This window comes from Lynx canadensis, chromosome E2, assembly GCF_007474595.2.
Source record: "Lynx canadensis isolate LIC74 chromosome E2, mLynCan4.pri.v2, whole genome shotgun sequence".
In the NCBI taxonomy this organism is placed as follows: Eukaryota; Metazoa; Chordata; class Mammalia; order Carnivora; family Felidae; genus Lynx; species Lynx canadensis.
This window is the reverse complement of record NC_044317.1, coordinates 18,669,543-18,689,452: the sequence shown is the minus strand read 5'-3', so window position 1 is coordinate 18,689,452 and position 19,910 is coordinate 18,669,543. Positions and strand designations below refer to the sequence as shown.

The window sequence follows — 19,910 nt, the reverse complement described above, 5'->3', positions numbered from 1 at the left end:
GCATGATTATATGTGTTGTTAGTTCAGTCCTTTTGATCCTCAAATCAGCAGTAAGTGTAGAGATCATACAAGGAAACTGGGATTCACTGTGGTAATTGTCCCTAGTAAGGGACACCTTACATACACCTAGTAAGTTATGTGGGATTCAAAGCCATATCATCGGCCTCCTTGTCAGTATTCTCTCTACAATAGTCCTGTCTCCTTTTATGTGATCATGGCATCAGAGAGAAAATTAGAGAGTTGAGAATGACCCATTGAATCTAACATAGCTGGGAATTAAGTCCAAAAACTTGGCTTTAAAAAAAAAAAAACATCAATAATAGTCCTAAAAGAACTCTTCGCTGCTTATCCTAGGAATAGGAAGTCACAGTGCAATAGGAAGTTATGTCTTGCTCTCTGACACACACACACACACACACACCTTCCTCTCAGAGATAAGCAGGAGCACATCTTCAAGGGTCTGTCTCAGGCTAGGTGTCCTGCTTTGTCCTTGTATAATAGAGGGAACGTATGTTTTCAGCTTAAACACTGTTTTTTTTGTCTATCTAGCATATGATGGAGTTGCCTGTTAAGAATTTGAAACTCAATATTCTGACATCTACAGCTAAAAGAAAAAAGTAATATCCAGTCCATATAAAGTATGAATAGTAGTCTTCAGGCTGATTTGCTTATTAATTCTACCACAATACCAGTTTACTCTGTCAATGTTGATAGCAAAAATTCTAGCAAAAGCATTTTTACATGGATTTCTATTAAAATAAATACGTAACTAGACATAACAGAATATGTGATGTGTGTGTCATATTTTTCTTCCACCATACTTCTTCTTGCCCCACCACCTGTTATTCCTGATTTCGTGAGAAGAAAATGCTGAGCCAGATCTGGATGACAATGAGGATGAGGAGGAGCCTGCTGTGGAAATTGAACCCGAGCCAGAGCCTCAACCTGTGACCCCAGCCCCACCACCTGCCAAGAAGCGGAGAGGACGCCCCCCTGGCAGAACCAACCAGCCCAAACAGACCCAGCGTAAGTTACTTGTCTCAGTTCAGTAGGCTGGCATCCTCTCCCAGCATGTGGAGGAGCCAGATGGGTCCTTGTTTTGGGGAAAGATAGGAACTAAGCCATGAGAACAAGTTAAGGTCACACCCTGAACAAACTCTCAGGAAGCAGTTGTTTAGTTTTTACTGGGTAACACCTGAGGAAGATGCTAGAGGCCTCTTCTGCTTCCGTGAGAAGTCCAGAGTAGAAGGGTACTCGTGCTGTACAAGATAGGTACTGCTAATGTGGTAGGGGTTACAAGACCATCACAGTTAGAGTCAGCTGGCAAAATTGATGTGGCAATGAATATAAAAGAGCTAAATTTTAAAGGATGGAGGGATAAAGCAATTTCTGTGCTGAGATTGTTCCTCCTAAGAATTCCAGGCCTTTGGATTCAAGTGCTCACCTTCTGATTTAAGAGCGGACACAGAAGAGGTATTTAGCCTGTACCCCACATCACAAGTGGCAGTGGGCAGCAGTCCTGTATTGGACACTGCCCCCATGACAGCAGGCTCTGGGGGACTCAGGTCTCTATTCTACTCATTGTCTGGATACCTGAAAGCTGGTGGGGTTTTTTTCCTTAACAAATGCAAGATTTAAGAAGTTGTTTTTAACGTACTTCCTGAACCCCATGTATAGATGTCTGTCACAGGAGAGTGTGAGGTTGGTTAACTATAGGTCCTGGGAACCTCTTTGCCTACACATACTTGAGTGAAAAAACTGGTGGAGGGCCCTGGGTGTGGGAGACCTTCAGAATCAGGAATGGCATGTTCTCGCTAGAGGTGGGTCGCCTCTATCACAGTCCTGCATCACACAGTGTGAGGTATTCTTCGTCATGTGCTGTCTGCATCTTTTGTCTATCTTGCATTGGTGTAAAGCTCAACTTTATGATATAAAGGAAACCTAAGGCTTATAATATGTAATTTGGGAGGCATATAAAGATGAATGTCTGCCTTTTGTTCACTGATGGTTTCTAGAGTATTGGGGATTTTTGAATGGCCACATTTTAGGTCATTGAGCCTTTTTTTTTTTTAATTGGCTTTCTCTGTGTTCTTACTGAGGCTTTCCTGCATTGCTGACATCCATTTAGTGTCAAGTCTGAAAGGACCCTTGCAATCCTCAGGGGCTTTAATGGAGCATTTGTTTTGTTCATGCTCTTTCTTGCCAGCAACAGCCATCATCCAGGTGGAAGACCAGAATACAGGTGCAATTGAGAACATTATAGTTGAAGTGAAAAAAGAGCCAGACGCCGAGCCCGTGGAAGGGGAGGAGGAGGAGGCCCAGCCAGCCGCCGCAGACGCCCCCAACGGAGACCTCACGCCTGAGATGATCCTCAGCATGATGGACCGGTGATGGCAGGGCGTTGCTCATCGCCAGGACTGCTCTGGGCTGTGTTTAAACGGCCTGCATCTTAATTTTTCTCCCTCTTTCTTCTTTTGGCTTTGGGAAAAGCATCATTTTACACCATTTTACCAAACATACTGAGAACTAAAACTTCAAGGATGATGTTAGAAAAATGTGATTTAACTAGAACTTGCTGTTTGATGTTAGCAAATCATGGAATGTTCTGAGTCCCTGAGGGTTTACTGTGAAGTGCTGAGGACAGTGTTGATGCCTGACTGGTTTTCTTAGACGGAAACAGAGACATTGAACCCTCTCTCTTGGCTATGGTAAACCACTCCAGAATGGCCACCAGGTTTCCCAGAGTTCTAGGTCTTCTTCCCAGGAGAGTTTTTAATTGTAAATGCAGACTTGGGAAGGACTTACACTTTTAAACTGGTTTTTGCTTCTGCTTCTCCCTGACTCCCTTTGCTCGGAGCCAGCTGCACACCAGTAGTACGGCATGCTGCGATCGGTTTCTGTCCTGAAGGCTTTGCCTCTTTCTTGGCAGAGTTTCTGGTATGGTCAAGCTTGTAAATAACTTTTTTTACATTTTAATCTTTTCCATTAATTAAGAGGTTGAAAAGAAGTGCAGTGTAAGAAAACCCAGCATTTTAATTACTTGCAAATTAAGTCACCACAGACTCTGTAGTGTGTAAATGTTGACGAGGAATTGGATCACAATCATGTAGCAGAACGGCACCCAGACTACTGCCGCTAGTGATGGACACCCACGTGGAAGATCGGATTTCCAGCCCATGGAGCCAGCATTTGAACCTTGTACAATTAACTTTCAGTTATGATTTCCCATCCACATTTTCTTTGCTCTGTTTGTAGCTGAATTTTGTGTTTTATAACTCCTCTGTTCAAGCAGAAGGATGATTATGAGTGGGTCACAGCAGCCCTTAAAAGCTGGGCCAGAAAATTTCACTAGGTCAGTAATTTAAACTTTGGATCTGCAAAAAAAAAAAAAAAAAAGAAAAAAAAAAGTAATAATAATAATGTGAAACAAAACCAACTAAAAAGTGATTCTTGCACATGAACTGTCACATGTTTAAAATGTGTTTTTTAGAGAGCCTCAGTCTTGCTGATTTCAAACACTTTTTTCTTCTGTGTATTGCTTTTAAAAGAGCCATCAGTTAGCTATCAAACTCTAGGTTGATGCATTTTGTACTTAGCTGTACTGTGTGATATTTTTCATTATTTTAGGACACCAACATGAGACCTGTAATAAAATATGTAATGGGGTTGAAAGCTGGGGAGGAGGACCTACTGCTGTACAGCTAATAAATCATAACGGATTAACAAGTGCTCCAGATACTCCGTCGTGTGTGATCTCTGCCTGATGAGGGCCCCACAGGGCCCACACTCATGGCCTCAGGCAGTGCAGGCCTGGTCACCTTTCAGAGGCCACCTTTCAGTGGCCACAGGATGGCCACTTCCTCCCTAGCACTTAGGAGATGATCTTGGTAAATGGTTGGATCGAGTGCATCCTGTCACAGGTTTTAACTCCCCAAAGGTGTGTGTGAGTAGCGAGGTGTGGATGGACTGCTATCAGCCCCCATGGTCCACCTTAGGAGTGGGTTCCTACGGCAGGGGTAACCACAGATGTTAGAGAAGGGGATCATGGGAAGTTCTGCACTCTGGATCTCCACTCACTGAGGGCTGGGCTCACTTGAGCCCAAGTGCAGGACAACAGAAGCTGGGCCCAGTTTGCTCTAGAGAGGCTAATTTAGGAGGGGGAGACACATGTAGTCTAGTCACCAGGCTGCAGGGAGAGAGACTCAGATGGCGTAGCTTGTTAAGCACTGCAGGAGACAGGGTGGAAAGGGAGTTGGGATAGGAAGTTGATGCATTAGTGAAACATCTTGATGCTGCTGGCCGTTTCTGGGCAGATAGCTTTGGCAAACCCATTTTAGGTAAAATCTTCAGCCACTAATTATAGGGCTTTTAAACCAGAATCCCAAATTAGCGGTTTTCAGTGAGAAGTAACAAAAGTTGAGATGTGTGTGGCCTTTGGCTGCTCATACTGTCTACATAGACCCGTCTCCCAGGAAAACAGGTAGCTGAGGCCTCAAACTCTGAGCCTTGCAGTCAGTTCCTTGGGTCGAAAGTTGTCAGAATATTGGGTCTCTGTCATGCATGGGCCAACCCTCGTGGGGGCCAGAGTACCCCCTTCCAGAATTGTTCCAGTGGCCATAGAGTTTTGTAAACTTTCTTGGTGTTTATGACAAAATCTCTGCAGAACAGTGAGGCCTTTATCTGTATTTTCAGCATAGCCTTTTCTCATTGTGTACATTCAAATTGAAAGTGTAAAGTATGTTTGGGATGGGGAGGGGGCAAGAAAAGTCACATTCTGATGGAAGAGACGCTGAAAAGTGATTCCTCATTGCATAGCCCATGATGTATCCTGTGTGAGTCCATTATATACATACAGCCTTATACTTAAAATATAAATCTGGACACCTGGGTGGCTCAGTTGGTTAAACTTCCAACTTTGGCTCAGGTCGTGACCTCACAGTTTATGAGTTTTGAGCCCCTCGTCAGGCTCTGAGCTGACATCTCAGAGCCTCTGCTTCAGATTCTCTGTCTCCCTCTCTGCCCTGCCCTGCTTGCTCTCTCTCAAAAATAAACATTTAAAAATAAATATAGGGGCGCCTGGGTGGCTCAGTCGGTTAAGCGTCCAACTTTGGCCCAGGTCACGATCTCATAGTTCATGAGTTTGAGCCCCACGTCAGGCTCTGTGCTGACACCTTGGAATCTGGAACCTGCTTCGGATTCTGTGTCTCCCTCTCTGCCCCTCCCCAGCTCATGCTCGCACACTTCTCTGTCAAAAATAAATTAAAAAAATAATAAAAATATTTTTTTATTATATTTATATATAAACAAAGTACAGAAGCCAATTCTCATGGTTAGGCCTCACCAGAGAACTTTTGATGCGGAAGTTCTCTGACCTGTCTGCTGTTCCCCATTATTAAGCCAATAGCAAGTACTGGAGTAAAATATTCTCTTTCCACACCTGGGTTGGTACCACCCTCCCCTGCTGCCCGGCAAGGTGCCCAGCAAGCACCTGAGTCCTCTTGCCTTTGGTCAGGACCTAGCTGGGTTTTTTTGTTTTTTTAACCATTTGTTTTTGGGAGAGTGCAAACAAGGGAGGAGCAGAATGAGGGGAACAAAGGCTCTGAAGCGGGCTCTGCGCTGACAGGCTGAGAGCAGTGAGCCCGATGTGGGGCTCAAACTCATGAAACCACGAGATCATCACCTGAGCCGAAGTTGGAAGCTCAACCCGCTGAACCACACAGGCGCCCCAGGATCTAGTCGTTTAAAACCATCTGAAGGGAGCCTTGTGGCAAACCTGGGAGGTGCAGCTTGGCCTGGCCTCATCCTGTGCTGCTGGAGCAGGTGGGGCTTATGCTTCCTTGTGAGCTTTAGTATTTCCTGAGCGCCCACAGAGTGTCACACCATCTAGAACACAGACAAGCTGAAGGGCCTGTCCCCTTCTCACTGAGTCACTCAACATGTTAGGAGCTGAGTCCCATGTGTTCACTTGGTTTCTGATAGCAGTGTGGTAGTTTTGTCACTGCCGCCCTGGTCTCCATGCTGATTCTGGTTTCAGCAGCCTGTACCCACCCCAACAGCACTCATCAGACTGGGGTAGATGCCACCAATGTGTTGCTGGCCTTGAGAGTCCCTTCTGGCAGACATTCCCTCTTGTATTTCTTATCCTAGTCTATTCTAAACAGAGAAGTCCCACTGAGGTGGGTTTTCTGTTACGGAGTCCTGGGGTTGCCATGGCAGACTTGGCAGATGTGAGTATTCACTGAGTGCCAGGCACTGTTGTGAGCACTTAAAAAGCATTTAATCCTTATAGCAACACTTTGAGGCAAGTTAATAGCTCCAGCTTATGAAACAGGAAAGGAAGTCCGAAAAGGTTAAGTAACTTAGTGTGGAACAGCTGGAAAGAGTTGGGAGTCAGGACTTAAATTCAGGCAGTCGGCCTTTAGAAGCAGCATTCTTGTACCACTTGGTCACACTTCAAGTGCAAGAGACCTACTGAGTTCTCACCCTAAAAGTAGCTTGTGGGTTCTATGTGGTCTTAGAAGGAATCCTAGATCTTAAACCAAATTCTTCTTTCAAACTGGCAGAGTAGGACTATCTCTTGCCTCTGTTTGCAGAAACTCTCAGCAACTTCTCCCACTGTATCCTCCCATCAACCCTAGTCAGCCCTGTGCTTTCATACCATTGGCCTTTTGCTTGAGGGTAGGCTTTGCCCAAGCTGCTACTGTTCAGTTTCTACTGCCACTTTGTGTCAATCTTTGGTAGAGATGAGATTTTGTTAGGTGAGGGGGTGGAGGTGGGGGTGCGGTGGCGGGATGATCAGGTGACTGGAGGATGTTTCCACTTATCTCCAAGCCCTGAAGTGGGGAGGGATAGCTAAATGGGAATGAGACCAAGGCACCCTGCTCAGCATCCCTCATCTACTTTCAAGATTATGTCTTTCACCTCTGCCTGGCTGAGCTGTGGGCGGGGCAGAGGGCTGTTCCTAATAAGTGGAGTTTAATTGGATTGTAATGGAAGAAAAAAACAGTAATTCTTTTCCTGTGAACCCTCCAGAATCTAGGTCCCTGATCTTTTATCTGGCAGCATGCTCTGGTTAGCAGGACCTCACCCCATGACCTACTGACCCCTCCCAGCCCTGGAGACACTTTTTCCTTCAGTGGTTCCCCAACCCCCCCAAACTCTAGCAGAGGTAAGGGCGTGCAGGAGGGAGAAGACACAGACACAGGAGAGGACTCCCATGTACCTAGCCTTTGCTCACCCCTGCCTGAAACACTTGGGGTTCAGGCCTTAGCCCAAGCCTGCCCCATGAAGGTACTCCCCACCTTCCAGTCCAAACCTGATGAAAGCTGGGGACTCTGTGCTCTAGAAAAGGGTATCTGAGCCCATCTGGCATTTTTTCGGCCTTTCAAAAGTTAGTGGATCTCGGGGGCACCTGGCTGGCTCAGTTGGTAAAGCAGGTGACTCTTGATCTCAGGGTTGTGAGTTCTATCCCCCCCATGCAGATTGCTAAAAAAAAAAAAAAAAAAAAAAAAAAAAAAGTTGGTGGCTAATCCACGGGGTCACATAATCCAGGTTAGGAGCAACAGATTAGGCCCTTCAGGCTAGGACCCGGGTGTTGGGAGAGCTACTGAGAGAGATTCGTTGCTCCTTGCTGAATAGGCACTCCTCCCGGCCGCCCCTTGTCCACCTCCCCAGCTAGGTTTTGGAGGGGACCAACGCGGGTGGGCCGCAGGGATCCCCGAGCGGGCAGCGCCCCCTGGTGCTCGCGACAGGCACTGCGGTGAGGGGTGGAAGTAGGGGGCTAGAAATGGCAAGAGGCGCGCACTACACGCACGACCCTCCCGGCCACACCACTCCTACCCGGTGTCTGTCTTGCCAGAGTAGCTCCTGCGCGACTGGGTGGGCGGACAGCTGGGACTCTGCCCCCCTCCTACATCTCCTGTCCCGCGGAGGCCGGGGCGGGGAGGAGCCGGGCTGGGGGCGGCCTGGCAGGAAGCAGCGCGTACCTTCCGCTGCAGGAGGAGCAGGTGGCTACAGTGCGGGCCAGGGCCCCCAGGCTTCCTGTGTGTGCGCCCGCCCGCTACTGTTTCTTGTCGGAGCTCGTTGGGCCATCCGGCGGCCCGGCCCGGCCCCATGGCCCAGACCCCCGACGGCATATCCTGTGAGCTGCGAGGTAAGTGCTGGCCCTTCCCGCGTACTTGGCTCCAAAGCCAGAAGCCCATCCAGCGTCCCGGAGCACCTGCAAACAGTTCTCTCTGCTTCTCGGAAGAGTTTGGTGCCCCCACATCCACTCCACTCCTTCCTTACTGGCCCATAGATGAGCCCAGGCCAGAAGCCTGGTGCAGACCATGGGCCTGAGTTGACCTTCCCAGGAGGACCAAAGTCACCCAGCAGGCTGCCATTCCACAGGCGAGATCACCAGATTCCTGTGGCCCAAGGAGGCTGAGCTGCTGCTGAAAACCTGGCTACCAGAACGGGAGGGTGCTGAGCAAGGTCATGTCTTGGTATGGCAGGGGGCAGAGCTCGGGAGGGCCACTGGGGCCCAGGAAAATAGAGTCTCTTGCCCTGCCCAGGGGGTGAGACACTCTCTTCCCCCAGGCACTGCTACGATGGAGAGCCTACCTGCTCCACACCTGCCTTCCCCTGAGGGTGAGTGCCAGGGGCTGACCACCACCCCACACCCCTTGCCCTCCAGCAGCTTTTTTGATGAAGGCTGCCTCCGCTGAGTTGTCTGTGCTCTGTGGGCTCTGCCCTGCCAATAGCACTGGGCTCCCCACAGCAAGCAGGGCGGGCTCTGAACTCTGGACTGCACGGACTGGGGTCCCAGAAGGGCAGGGCTAAGGCCTTGGTTCCAGCTGATTCAGGCACTCCACAGGTGGACTGCACATTCAGCTACCTGGAGGTCCAGGCCATGGCACTGCAGGAGACACCCCCTCAGGTGAGACACCTGGTACCCCACCACAGCCTGCAGCCTGGTCTTTGCCTCCTTTTCCACCTGCCCCCACACATGCCCAACCCAGCAGCCCTCCCTCCCCAGGTCACTTTTGAGCTAGAGTCTCTGCCTGAGCTGGTCCTGGAGTTTGCTGGTGTAACTGCCCTGGAACAGCTGGCCCAGCACATTGCTGCAGCCATCAAGAAGGTCTTCCCTCGCTCGAACCTTGGGTGAGGCCAGACAACTACAAGGGACCAGCAGGAAAGGAGGGCAGCAGGGGGTGCTCTGAATGATGCAAGTGGGTTGCCTCCCATCCTAGGGGCTACAAGTCCCCTGCCCCCTTTTCCCTTATCCCCCTCCCCAGGAAGCTATTCCGGAAGCCCACATCCTCCTCCATGCTGGCTCGGCTGGAGAGAAGCAGCCCCTCCGAAGACACCTTGCCCAGCAGCCCCTGTGGTAAGGACCAAGAAAAGGGCACACAGAACTTTCAGCCTCCCCCCATCCTGCAGCCCCAGACCCCTGGATTGGGCGTCCCCCAAACTGAACAGTCACTCGAGGCACAGCCACCACCCAACTCGAGTCTGATCTTCCTCCATCTCTGACCTTTTGTCTCTCTCCTCTTCCTCATCCATTTCACCCCTGGCACCTCCCCCAGGTGGCTTCTTGGAGACGTATGAGGCTCTGTGTGACTACAATGGCTTCCCTTTCCGAGAGGAGATTCAGTGGGTGAGAGTAGGGCCCTCCTTGTGGAGCTCTGGAGACATCTGACCCCCCCCCCCACATGCATTGGGTCCCCTCTACCCTTTATGGCCCAAAGCCAGTTGGAGACACCTTCTTCCCATCCAGGATGTGGACACCATCTACCATCATCAGGGCTGCCGCCACTTCAGCCTAGGCGACTTCAGCCATCTGGGCAGTCGGTGTGTGGCCTTCCAGGACTGGGAAGGGAAGGAGATCCCATGACCCACATTCCTGGGCCTCAGCCTCTCCATGGAGGGGGGTGGTGGGCCTAGGAGGACCCTGAGCCCTGCCCCTTCCCCTTCTCTCATCCAGCGACCTGGCGTTGAGTGTGGCTGCCCTGTCCTACAACCTGTGGTTCCAGTGCCTCTCCTGTGTGGACATGAAGCTGGTGAGAGTGTAGGGGCAGGGAGGAGCCAAGGGTGTGGTGGCCAGGGTGCAGCTCATTGAGCCTCCACTCTGATTCTCAGAGCCTTGAGGTCTCGGAACAGATTCTGCACATGATGAGTCAATCGTCCCACCTGGAGGAGCTAGTGCTAGAGAACTGTGGCCTGAGGGGGTAAGGGGGAAAGGGTAGGGCTTGGAGACAGGAGTCTGGGGGCTTGGGTTTGGGCTTGGGAAGCTAGTGGCCTGGGGAGGAGATGGGAATCCAGGGTCAGAGTCTCACACCTGGGGTCTCGTCCCCAGAGACTTTGTCCGGCGACTGGCCCAGGCACTGGCAGGGCACTCGAGCTCTGCCCTCCGGGAGCTTAGCCTGGCGGGGAACCTGCTGGACGATCGAGGTACGGATGAACCTAGGGACCCCCAGGAGGCTGGTGCTAGAGGAGGTGAGAGCCACACAGCTGCCCCCATTCCCCAGGCATGGCTGCTCTCAGCAGACACCTAGAGTATCGTCCTGGAGCCCTGAGGAAACTCAGCCTAGCGCAGACAGGGTTGACAGCTCGAGGTAGGTGGGGTGGTCAGAGCGGGGAGGGGAGGTGAATCCGCCTGATTGCTGAGCCACTCTCTCCACCGCAGGAATGAGGTCTCTGGGCCGGGCACTGGCTTCCAATGTGGCCTTTGACTCTGCCCTGACCCACTTGGATCTTTCCGGGAACCCTGGGGCGCTGGGGTCCTCGGAGGACAGTGGGGTGAGTGGCTGTCTTTAGGGCCAATGATTGGGGGCGCTGCAGACAGTGGGATGTCAGGAAGCTCTTGGTGAGGTGATCTCTGACTCCTTCCCTCCCACGCCCATCCTCCCACCAGGGCCTCTATAGTTTCCTGAGCCGTCCTAATGTTCTGATGTTCCTGAATCTCGCGGGCACCGACACCGCCCTGGACACTGTGAGAGGGTGGTCAGTGGGGGGATGATCGGTAGGGCCGGTGGCCGGGCCCGAGACCTGAGGGTAGACCCGTGGGGGGGAGGCGGGGGGCTCAATCTATCGCCGGTGTAGCCTACACACTCTTCCCGCAGCTCTTCGCAGCGCTGGCCGGCGGCTGCTGCGCTAGCCTCAGCCACCTGGACGCCTCGAGGAACGTCTTCTCCCGCACGTAAGGGGGGCGGGTCCGGGCGGGGTAGGGGGAGACGGCGGGGAGCCGCCTCCTTGCGCCCGGAAGCCCACTCCTCCCGCTCGCCCACCCCAGGAAGTCCCGGGCTGCGCCCGACGCGCTCCAACTCTTCCTCAGCCGTGCGGAGACGCTTCGGCACCTGGGCCTGGCGGGCTGTAAGCTGCCGCCAGACGCGCTCAGGTCAGTGTCGCTGCCTACGGTTACGCCCCGGCGTGTGCGGCCACCACCCAGGCCGGGGCCCCAGAGCTTCACCCCGCTCCTATCGCCTCCTCGACCTTCCGGTATCCTGCCCCTTCCTTCTTGGTATTCGTTCGCGCCCTGGGGCCCCCTTTCCCAGCTCCCGCCACCCCCTGTGACATCCTCTCCCAGGGCCCTTTTGGAAGGCCTTGCGCTAAACACGCACACGGGCGACCTGCACCTGGACCTCAGCGCTTGTGAGGTGAGCGCCCGGCCCGAGACGTGATCAGGCAGTGGGCGCACGCGGAGTGGGGCCGCGAGGCGGTGAGCGCCGGCCATTGGGCGCCTGAGCCTCTGCACCTGTGGCCTGTCGGTCTGAGCTTGTTTCACCTTCCACCTTCAGCTGCGTTCAGCGGGCGCTCAGGTGATACAGGACTTAGTGTGCGACGCCGGCGCAGTGAGCTCCCTGGATCTGGCGGATAATGGTGAGGCTGCCCGGAAACCCACCCTCCCACTGCCCAACCAGTTCCCACCTCATCCCCAGCCTCGCCGTATGCGTGATCCGAGCCACCCCTAGGCTTCGGCTCAGACATGGTGACTCTGGTGCTGGCCATCGGGAGGAGTCGGTCCCTGCGACATGTGGCACTTGGAAGGAACTTCAACGTCCGGTGCAAGTGAGTCCCCATCCCACTCACTCCCGGGCCCTCCCAGACAGCACCCCACCACCCCACCACCCCACCCAGGTCCTTCCAAACCGCGGCCCCTGCCCCACAGGGAGACCCTGGACGACGTCCTGCACCGGATTGTCCAGCTCATGCAGGATGACGACTGTGTGAGTTCTTGGGACAATGTGGGATCCTCAGGCAATGGACCCCTGTGACTCCTGCTCCCTCAGACTCTGTAACTTGCCCTCCTTGCTGACCGCTTTTCTTAACTGCAGCCCCTACAGTCTCTGTCGGTGGCTGAGTCGCGGCTGAAGCTGGCCTCCAGCGTCCTGCTCCGGGCCCTGGGCACGAATCCTAACCTGACGACGCTGGATATCAGCGGCAACGCCATGGGGGATACCGGCGCCAAGATGCTGGCCAAGGCACTTCGGGTCAACACTAGGCTCCGGTGGGCGGGGTCGGAGGGGGGAGGGGGGCTTACTGGGCTAAGGGGCGGGGCTGAATGTGGAGGAACAAATGCTGCGGCCTCGGCCTATGTGGCCTATGTGCGAGGCGAATGGACGAGGCCAGCGGGTTGGGTGGAGCTTGTGGAGCTCCGCCCTTGACTGAAGCCCGGCCTGGCCCAGGTCTGTCGTCTGGGACCGGAACCACACGTCTGCGCTGGGCCTGCTGGACGTAGCGCAGGCCCTGGAGCAGAACCGCAGCCTAAAGGCCATGCCTCTGCCACTGAACGACGTGGCCCAGGCACATCGCAGCCGCCCGGAAATGACCACACGTGCAGTGCATCAGGTGTGGGTCCCTCTCCTCCCTTGCCCTGCTCTGCTTGGTAGCCCCGCTTCCTACCACTTCTCAGTATCCCTTGTCCCCAGATCCAAGCCTGTCTTTTGAGGAATAACCGTGCGGACCATGCCTCTTCTGACCGCACTTCCTGTCTGCAGCCAACGGGTCTGGTCTCCGACCCTTCAGAGCAGGTTAGTGTCCCCTCCCTCAACCTTGAGTAGGCACAGGAGATAGGGGATAGGATGAGCTTTGGCCCTCGAGATCCTCTGTGAGTTTGAGGGTCTGACTTTCTTGGGGCTAGGGTGCCTGAATTATGCTGTCCCGGACAAGTCCCTCTTCTTGGTAGCTCCCCCAAATAACACCCCTGGATGCCTTTTAAAAGCATTTAAATAGGGTCTCCTGTTCAAGATGGGAACTATTTTGAAATCCTCCCTTAATCCTACCGGCCCCCTACCCCCCACCCCAGGTGATTATAGCCTCATGTATGACTTCCTGCTCACAGGGCTCTTCTGCCCTCTCCACCCACCTCTGCTGGGGCCAAACTCAGCGACACTTTTTCTGGTTTCATCTCCCTCTGCTACCTTGCCTTTGTGAGATCCCTCCACCCATCTGTTCTCAAATCCCAGGCTTTAGAGCTCAGGCATCTCAACCCAGACATCCTTCAGGGGCTTCACATTCTACAGATTTTCAAGTGATCTCATCACCTTGCACAAACTCTTCTCTCTATCCTGGAACCCAATCTCAATGGTGCCCACACTCACCAAGTGTTGTGGACAGAGGTTTGGACCAGGTCTCTCCAGGCCACATTAGAGCCCCCCAGACCTCCTTAGTCCTCCCTCTGCTAACTCTCACACACACTGATCCTTACCCCCACCCCAACTATCTCTTGCTCCCCCTGTTCTTTCATCTGTGGCTCCTCACAACCCTTTCTTTTTTTTAATGTTTATTTTTGAGAGAGAGAGAACAGGGGAGGTGCAGAGAGAGAGAGAGAGAGGGAGAGAGAAAGAATCCCAAGAGAAAGAATCTGACGATGCAGAGCCTGACTAGGGTTGTGATCCCACAAACCATGAGATCATGACCTGAACCGAAATCAAGAGGTGGATGCTTAACCGACTGAGCCACACAGGCACCCCACCTCACTCACATTTCTGCTCACCACTAAGTCTGTCTTCTATGTGGATGATAAGCAGATCAAGCTTCTAAAATACAGACACGACTAACAGCTCCTTTTTTTCCTATTCAGGACAATTAGGGAGTATATATAAAGTCTCTAAAATGAACCAAAGGAGACACTGCTTGCCCTCCTTGAACAGATAGGTTTCCTAAGTGACTGGCCTGATGGGATTGGCTTCAGGACCTTACCAACCTGTTGGAGACACTGGGAAGGAGGCAGAGCCTGGGGGGCTGGGAGGGGACTAAGATCGGATTCTTGATGCATTCCCCCCCCCCCCCCCAGGAAGTGAACGAACTGTGTCAGTCAGTGCAGGAGCATGTGGAGCTACTGGGCTGTGGGGCTGGACCCCAGGGTGAAGCTGCTGTGCACCAGGCTGAGGATGCCATCCAAAATGCCAACTTCTCTCTCAGTGTTAGTACTCCCCTCCCCACCACTGCAAAAAGACCCTCCCCCACTTAATCAGGTGTCAACTTGCAACTCCTTCTCCTCCTTGGCCTCCAGATTCTCCCAATTCTGTATGAGGCTGGAAGCTCCCCAAGTCATCAGTGGCAGCTGCGGCAAAAGCTAGAGGGCCTCCTGGGACAGGTGGGCGAGGTCTGCCGTAAAGATATTCAAGTAAGATGGTATCCTAGCCCCAACCCCATCTCCACCTCCATAATAGGCTTGACCCCTATCCCATAGGTTTGACTGTGATAGTCCTTGAATCACTGTTCTGTGAGGGTTGGAGCTTTAGGCCACACCCTCCATGTTCTGATCTTTACCCAGGATTTCACTCAGGCTACATTGGACACAACAAGGAGCCTCTGCCCACAGATGCTACAGGGACCCAGGTGGAGGGAGCAGCTAGAGGGGGTTCTGGTGGGCTCAAGGGGCCTCCCAGAACTGCTCCCAGAGCACCTGCTGCAAGATGCCTTCACTAGGCTCCGGTAAGCTGGATGGGACTGGGCTAAACTGGACTAGACAGGACTGGGCATAGATAGCACACTAATCTTTGCTCTCTCTTGCTCTCAGGGATATGCGGTTGTCAGTCACAGGGACCTTGGCAGAGAGCATTGTGGCTCAGGCCTTGGAGGGGCTGAATGCAGCCCGTGATCGGCTGGTGAGGGAGAATTGTGCACGCAGGCATGTGCATGCGTGCACAGGCACACATACACACACAGTGACCTGGCCACTGCATGCAGGGGTTCTTTAATGTCTTCTGGGGTCATATAGCCCAGGGTTATTTCAGGGTTTCCTTAGCACTGATGGGACTATGGCTGAGGCCCTACCTGCCCATCTTTAGGGTGCCTTATTGCAGGTGGAGAGTCTGGCTCAGCAGGCAACAGTGACAATGCCTCCTGCCATACCAGCATTGGATGGAGGTGAGCCCAGCCCCCTTGGGCCTGGGGAATTGGAAGGTCTTTTCTTCTCTGAGGAGGTGAGGGAAAAGCAGAAGGATGAAGAGGAACAGAAGGTAGGTGGTCCCAGAAGTTTGGAAGGCAGGGAGGCAGCTCCCCTTGTTCCCAGGCTGAGTTTCTGCCCTCCCCACCCAGCATGACAGTCCTCCACAGAAATGGCCTGAGTCCAGCCAATGTTTTCACCTGGTCCTCTCCACTCACAGTAAGTCGGTCTGGGGGAAAGGGAGTTAACCAGGTTGAGCTGAAGGTCCTCCATTAGATCTGGGGACCTAGACACATGGTCACATTCATTTAGTCTTGTCCTAGGAACTACCTGACCCTTGACTGAGACAGGCCAGGTTCCCCATGCAGACTTGCAGGTTGGGGTCTACTGTGGTCAGCATGGAGCAGGACCTGAGCAGACCAGGATCTACTCTCCATTCGTCTCCCCCGCCCCTTTCCCTACCCCCAGGATGCGCATGCTTGGCGGCAGCGCAGAGCCGCGCCGCTCGGGGCCGCGCTCAGCACCACGGACAGCGGCGACGGGGGGAGGGGCGGGCGTGGGGGGGTGGGGGTGGCGTAGTCGGGCCCCTCCCCGCGCCCTGGGCGGGTCCCCCGCCGCCCCAGCGCCGCTGCTGCCGCCACCACCTCCCCAGGCTTGCTCCTCGGTACTCCTCTGGTGCTCTCCCTTTAGGTGCTGCTGAGGAACCGGAGCCCGAGCTGGCGGCTCCGGGGGAAGATGCAGAGCCGCAGGCGGGGCCTTCTGCCCGTGGCTCTCCGAGCCCTGCCACCCCGGGTCCCCAGGCCGGCCCACTGCCTTGCATGGACCTGCCACCCTCTGGGGAGCCCCTACGCCATCCGACCCGGGCCCGGCCGCGGCCGCGGCGCCAGTACCACCACCGTCCGCCACCGGGGGGCCCCCAGGTGAGTGCCCTTCCCCCATTCCAGAGCTCGTGGAACTAGGGGGTCACGGGTGCCTCATTTGTTTCTCAGGAGAGAAGCAGCTAGGGAGGTGGGTTGTCGGGACTCGAGTACTTGGTCGTGCTGCCGAATCTTGGCTTATTCCTGGCCACCCCTTCCCCAGGCCATTCCCATGCAGGGTCATGAGCGTGTGGATTTAATTTGGGGTACATCTCAGTTTAGAACTGCATCTTAGGTTGGCCCTTTGCATGAATGGATGTGCGAGAGAGGGTGTCCATCTTATCCTCCCTCTCCCAGGGTTACTAAAAGATCCTGGGCCCCCTGGCTGCGGGGACAATCCTGCATCTACTGCACGTCCAGTAGTTGTTTATGTGGGGAGATGTTCTGTGTGGGCTGGGTACTGGTGGGGACAGTGGACACAGGGCAGAAGGCAGGCAGGAGTTGGCTTGAGGCCCCCCAGAGGGTCTGACGCAGCAGCAGGAGCCGCTGAGCTGCCAGCAGGCCGGGTGGGGTGGGGGTGGAAGGTACTGCAGGGAACTGTTTGGAGCAGAGAGGGTAGCAAATGGGAACGTGTGACCCAGGAGCCTGTAGGTTTTAGCCTGCTGGTGACAGGATGGTTCCGGGTGTCAATACTCCATGGGACAAGAACAGGTGTGGGCTGAGTGTGTGTGTCCAGGGCCAGCTTCTGATTAGGGGATATGTGAAACCATCTCTGCCCACCAGTTGGACAGCAGGAATGTTTGTCAGTAGCCCCCTAAGGTCACTGCAGCTCTCAGGTACAGAAGTTGCCCAGGCTAGGCTGCTTATCAAGGGGTGGAGAGAATATATGGTTGTGCTCGGTCCTTACCCTATGGTGTCCCCCAGGTGCTCCCAGCCCTGCCGCAGGAAGGGAATGGACTCAGTGCCCGCGTGGACGAAGGCGTGGAGGAATTCTTCTCCAAAAGGCTGATCCCGCAGGATAGCCTGTGAGTGAGGGGCAGTTGTATGGGGTGGGAGAAGGTGGGATGGTCTGTCTGCTTTGCCACTCACTGCCAGCTGTTCCCACAGCTGGGTTCCTGAAGAGGACTCAGCCAATGAAGGGGGTACCACCCCTGTCCCCCGTACACTGAGAAAGAAGCTGGGTACCCTGTTTGCCTTTAAGAAGCCTCGTTCAACCCGGGGGTCACGGCCTGATCTAGAGACCAGCCCTGGGGCAGCTCCCCGTACTCGAAAGACCACACTGGGAGACCTGTTGCGGCCACCATCCCGCCCCGGTCGTGGGGAGGAGCCTGGTGGAGCTGAGGGGGGCACCAGCAGCCCAGACCCGGCCCATAGGAGCCGGCCTCGTTATACCCGGGAAAGCAAGGCCTATTCAATGATACTACTACCTGCTGAGGAGGAGGAAACACTGGGCACCAGACCTGACAAGGTAGGCCTGGTGACAAGGGGTGAGGCTCTGCTAGGACTGAGGCAATGGGCTTTCTCCTACTTGGGCTTCTGTGTTCTCAGCGGCGGCCCCTGGAGCGGGGAGACACAGAGCTGGCCCCATCCTTTGAACAGCGGGTACAAGTGATGCTGCAGAGGATTGGTGTGAGCAGAAGCAGCGGGAGTGCTGAAGGCAAGAGGAAGCAAGTAAGTTGGGAGGGACACAAGTGCAAAGTGAGGGGGCAGGCGACATGTGGCTTGTGGCAATCTGTGGGTGACATATGTGACCAGAAGGAGGCTCATGACACACAGACGGCTCTGTCAGTTCCACCCCCTCCCCCTCAGAACAGTCATCAGAGTCCACCTTTTTTCCTTCTTGGCTTCTGCCCTGGTCATTGGACTGGGGTGGTCCTTTTTCTGTAGATCTAACAGAATTCTGACCTTGTCACCTGCATTTGAAACAGCAAGTCTTCCAGGTACTTCCTCTCAAGACACTGCCCTGCCTCCTAATCCTGCCCCAAGGCCTCAGCCCTTGTCACTTCTTTCATCTCATCACCCTGCCACGCGTTCCTGTGTCAGGAACTCCTCCCTGGCTACTTCTAGCCTCTCATCGCCATCTGTGGGTTACATGAGCTTCCTCTTCATCCATCCCTGCATCTCCTGGTGGGCATTTAGTAGTGGTTACAAGAACAAGGCTAGAGTGAAGACAGGACAGGACTGAGCTCGATTTCCCTGTTTCCTACAGAGCAAGGATGGAGAGATCAAGAAGGCTGGCTCAGATGGTAAGTGGGATCCTGTGCTATGGCAGTACATTTTTGGTGAAGGAGCTGTCCTTAGATATAGTCCCCAAGGTACTTGCTGTCCTGGGGGAAGAGGGGAAGAGGCCAGGTTTTTCTTCCCCTCACTCCCAAAGGCTGGTGCCTGAACCCCCAGCCCCTTGCAGGTGACATTATGGACAGTTCCACAGAGGCCCCTCCCATCTCAATCAAGTCCCGCACCCACTCCGTGTCGGCTGGTGAGTAAGGGCCACTGTGTGTGTTGGGGGACATGCAAAGATAGGAGGGGGTCAGACGACTGGTTAGGCTCACACCCTTCTCCCTGTAGACCCCTCATGCAGACCTGGCCCAGGGAGCCAAGGTCCGGAGTCCACCACCTGGAAGACACTAGGACAGCAGCTGAATGCAGAGCTCAGGGGCCGTGGTTGGGGCCAACAGGATGGTCCAGGCCCCCCCTCCCCTTGTCCCAGCCCCAGTCCACGAAGAACCAGCCCCTCCCCTGACAGCCTGGTCCTCCCAGAGGACCCTTGCTTGGGCCCTAGGAACGAAGGTAAGCAGGCACCTAGCCCCCACCCCAATACTGGGCTGGGGACCCTGACGGTGGAGGGGGAAGCAAGGGCTGGAGTGGGGAAAGCTGTTGAGACCATACCCTGATACCCTGGCCTCCCCCAGATGGCCAGCTGAGGCCGAGGCCTCTCTCGGCAGGGCGACGAGCAGTGTCTGTGCATGAGGACCAGCTCCAGACCCCTGCTGGTGAGGGGGAACACCTCCCTGTGTGCTTGAGTGCAGGAGGAGATGGGGAGGGTAGACTCCATGGCTCCCTTTGTGGTTTTGGTCCTTGGAGGGGGCCACCAATGGTGTAAGGGGTTGAGAAGTTAGGGAGCCAGAAGGCCAGGAGCACAGGTCTGACAAGCCCTTCCCACTAGTCCTGGCTCCACCTCCAGGAGAACAGCTTTTGCCAGGGGTGGGAGGATGCAGGGGAAGGAGGTGGCTCTGAAGCCAACAGTGTGTGTTCACACACGCACTGGAGGTGGGAGAGAACGCTTGGGGACAGGCAGCAAGCCCCTAGCAACCTCCTCCCCTGCCAAGTGTTTCTGTGTCTTTCAGAACGGCCCCTGCGGCTGCAGCGCTCCCCTGTTCTCAAGCGGAGGCCAAAGCCTGAGGCACCCTCATCTCCAGGCCTAGGTGAGAGGAAGCTAGGGCCAGCTGGGAGGGTGGCAGGACTGCTCAGTCCAGTCCTGACCCCTCCTCTCCCTTCCTCCTTCCCTTGCAGGATCTGGCCTTGGAGCCCAACCTCTGCCCACACAGCCCACAGAGCCCTCTAGTCCTGAGCAGAAGCCACCCTCCCCAGCCACAGACCAAAGAGGCGGCGGCCCCAACCCCTGACCCTCTCCTTTTCCTGCCGCATGAGATTATTTTATTAAAAAACTCGAAGCAGAG

The 19,910-nt window shown here is 54.5% G+C and overlaps 2 protein-coding genes across 10 annotated transcripts in view; both read left to right on the top strand.

Moving 5' to 3' along the window:
* The window catches only part of CTCF (CCCTC-binding factor), a 47,682-nt gene extending 43,948 nt beyond the window's left edge, over positions 1-3,734 (top strand). For 3 of the 4 annotated variants that reach the window (XM_030298476.1, XM_030298474.1, XM_030298475.1), the window contains 2 exons: positions 865-1,026; positions 2,207-3,734. In XM_030298476.1, coding sequence (XP_030154336.1) covers positions 865-1,026; positions 2,207-2,391 — 347 coding nt within the window. In that variant the 3' untranslated portion in view covers positions 2,392-3,734. The remainder of the gene's footprint in view (positions 1-864; positions 1,027-2,206) is intronic. The other variant, XM_030298477.1, reaches the window with a different exon arrangement.
* A 4,155-nt stretch (positions 3,735-7,889) lies between these two features.
* CARMIL2 (capping protein regulator and myosin 1 linker 2) lies at positions 7,890-19,909 on the top strand. Of its 6 annotated transcripts, none has more exons than XM_030298466.1 (39): positions 7,896-8,152; positions 8,389-8,483; positions 8,578-8,628; positions 8,855-8,917; positions 9,017-9,141; positions 9,276-9,367; positions 9,567-9,637; positions 9,758-9,831; positions 9,965-10,040; positions 10,120-10,208; positions 10,337-10,431; positions 10,509-10,595; positions 10,667-10,779; positions 10,895-10,972; positions 11,103-11,179; positions 11,273-11,377; positions 11,567-11,636; positions 11,778-11,859; positions 11,952-12,048; positions 12,149-12,206; positions 12,315-12,487; positions 12,666-12,828; positions 12,909-13,010; positions 14,276-14,404; positions 14,495-14,578; positions 14,759-14,919; positions 15,005-15,092; positions 15,276-15,446; positions 15,526-15,592; positions 16,064-16,293; positions 17,155-17,255; positions 17,338-17,698; positions 17,779-17,901; positions 18,440-18,476; positions 18,608-18,709; positions 18,799-19,020; positions 19,143-19,223; positions 19,578-19,655; positions 19,744-19,909. In XM_030298466.1, exons 1-39 carry the CDS (start codon positions 8,113-8,115, stop codon positions 19,854-19,856), a joined length of 4,224 nt encoding a protein of 1,407 aa, XP_030154326.1. In that variant the 5' UTR covers positions 7,896-8,112; the 3' UTR covers positions 19,857-19,909. The 6 variants fall into 6 exon arrangements, with proteins under 6 accessions (XP_030154330.1, XP_030154326.1, XP_030154327.1 ...); XM_030298467.1 differs by having other exon boundaries at positions 7,898-8,152; positions 14,495-14,608; positions 19,176-19,223; XM_030298465.1 differs by having other exon boundaries at positions 7,899-8,152; positions 14,495-14,608.
* Position 19,910: the final 1 nt, after the last annotated feature.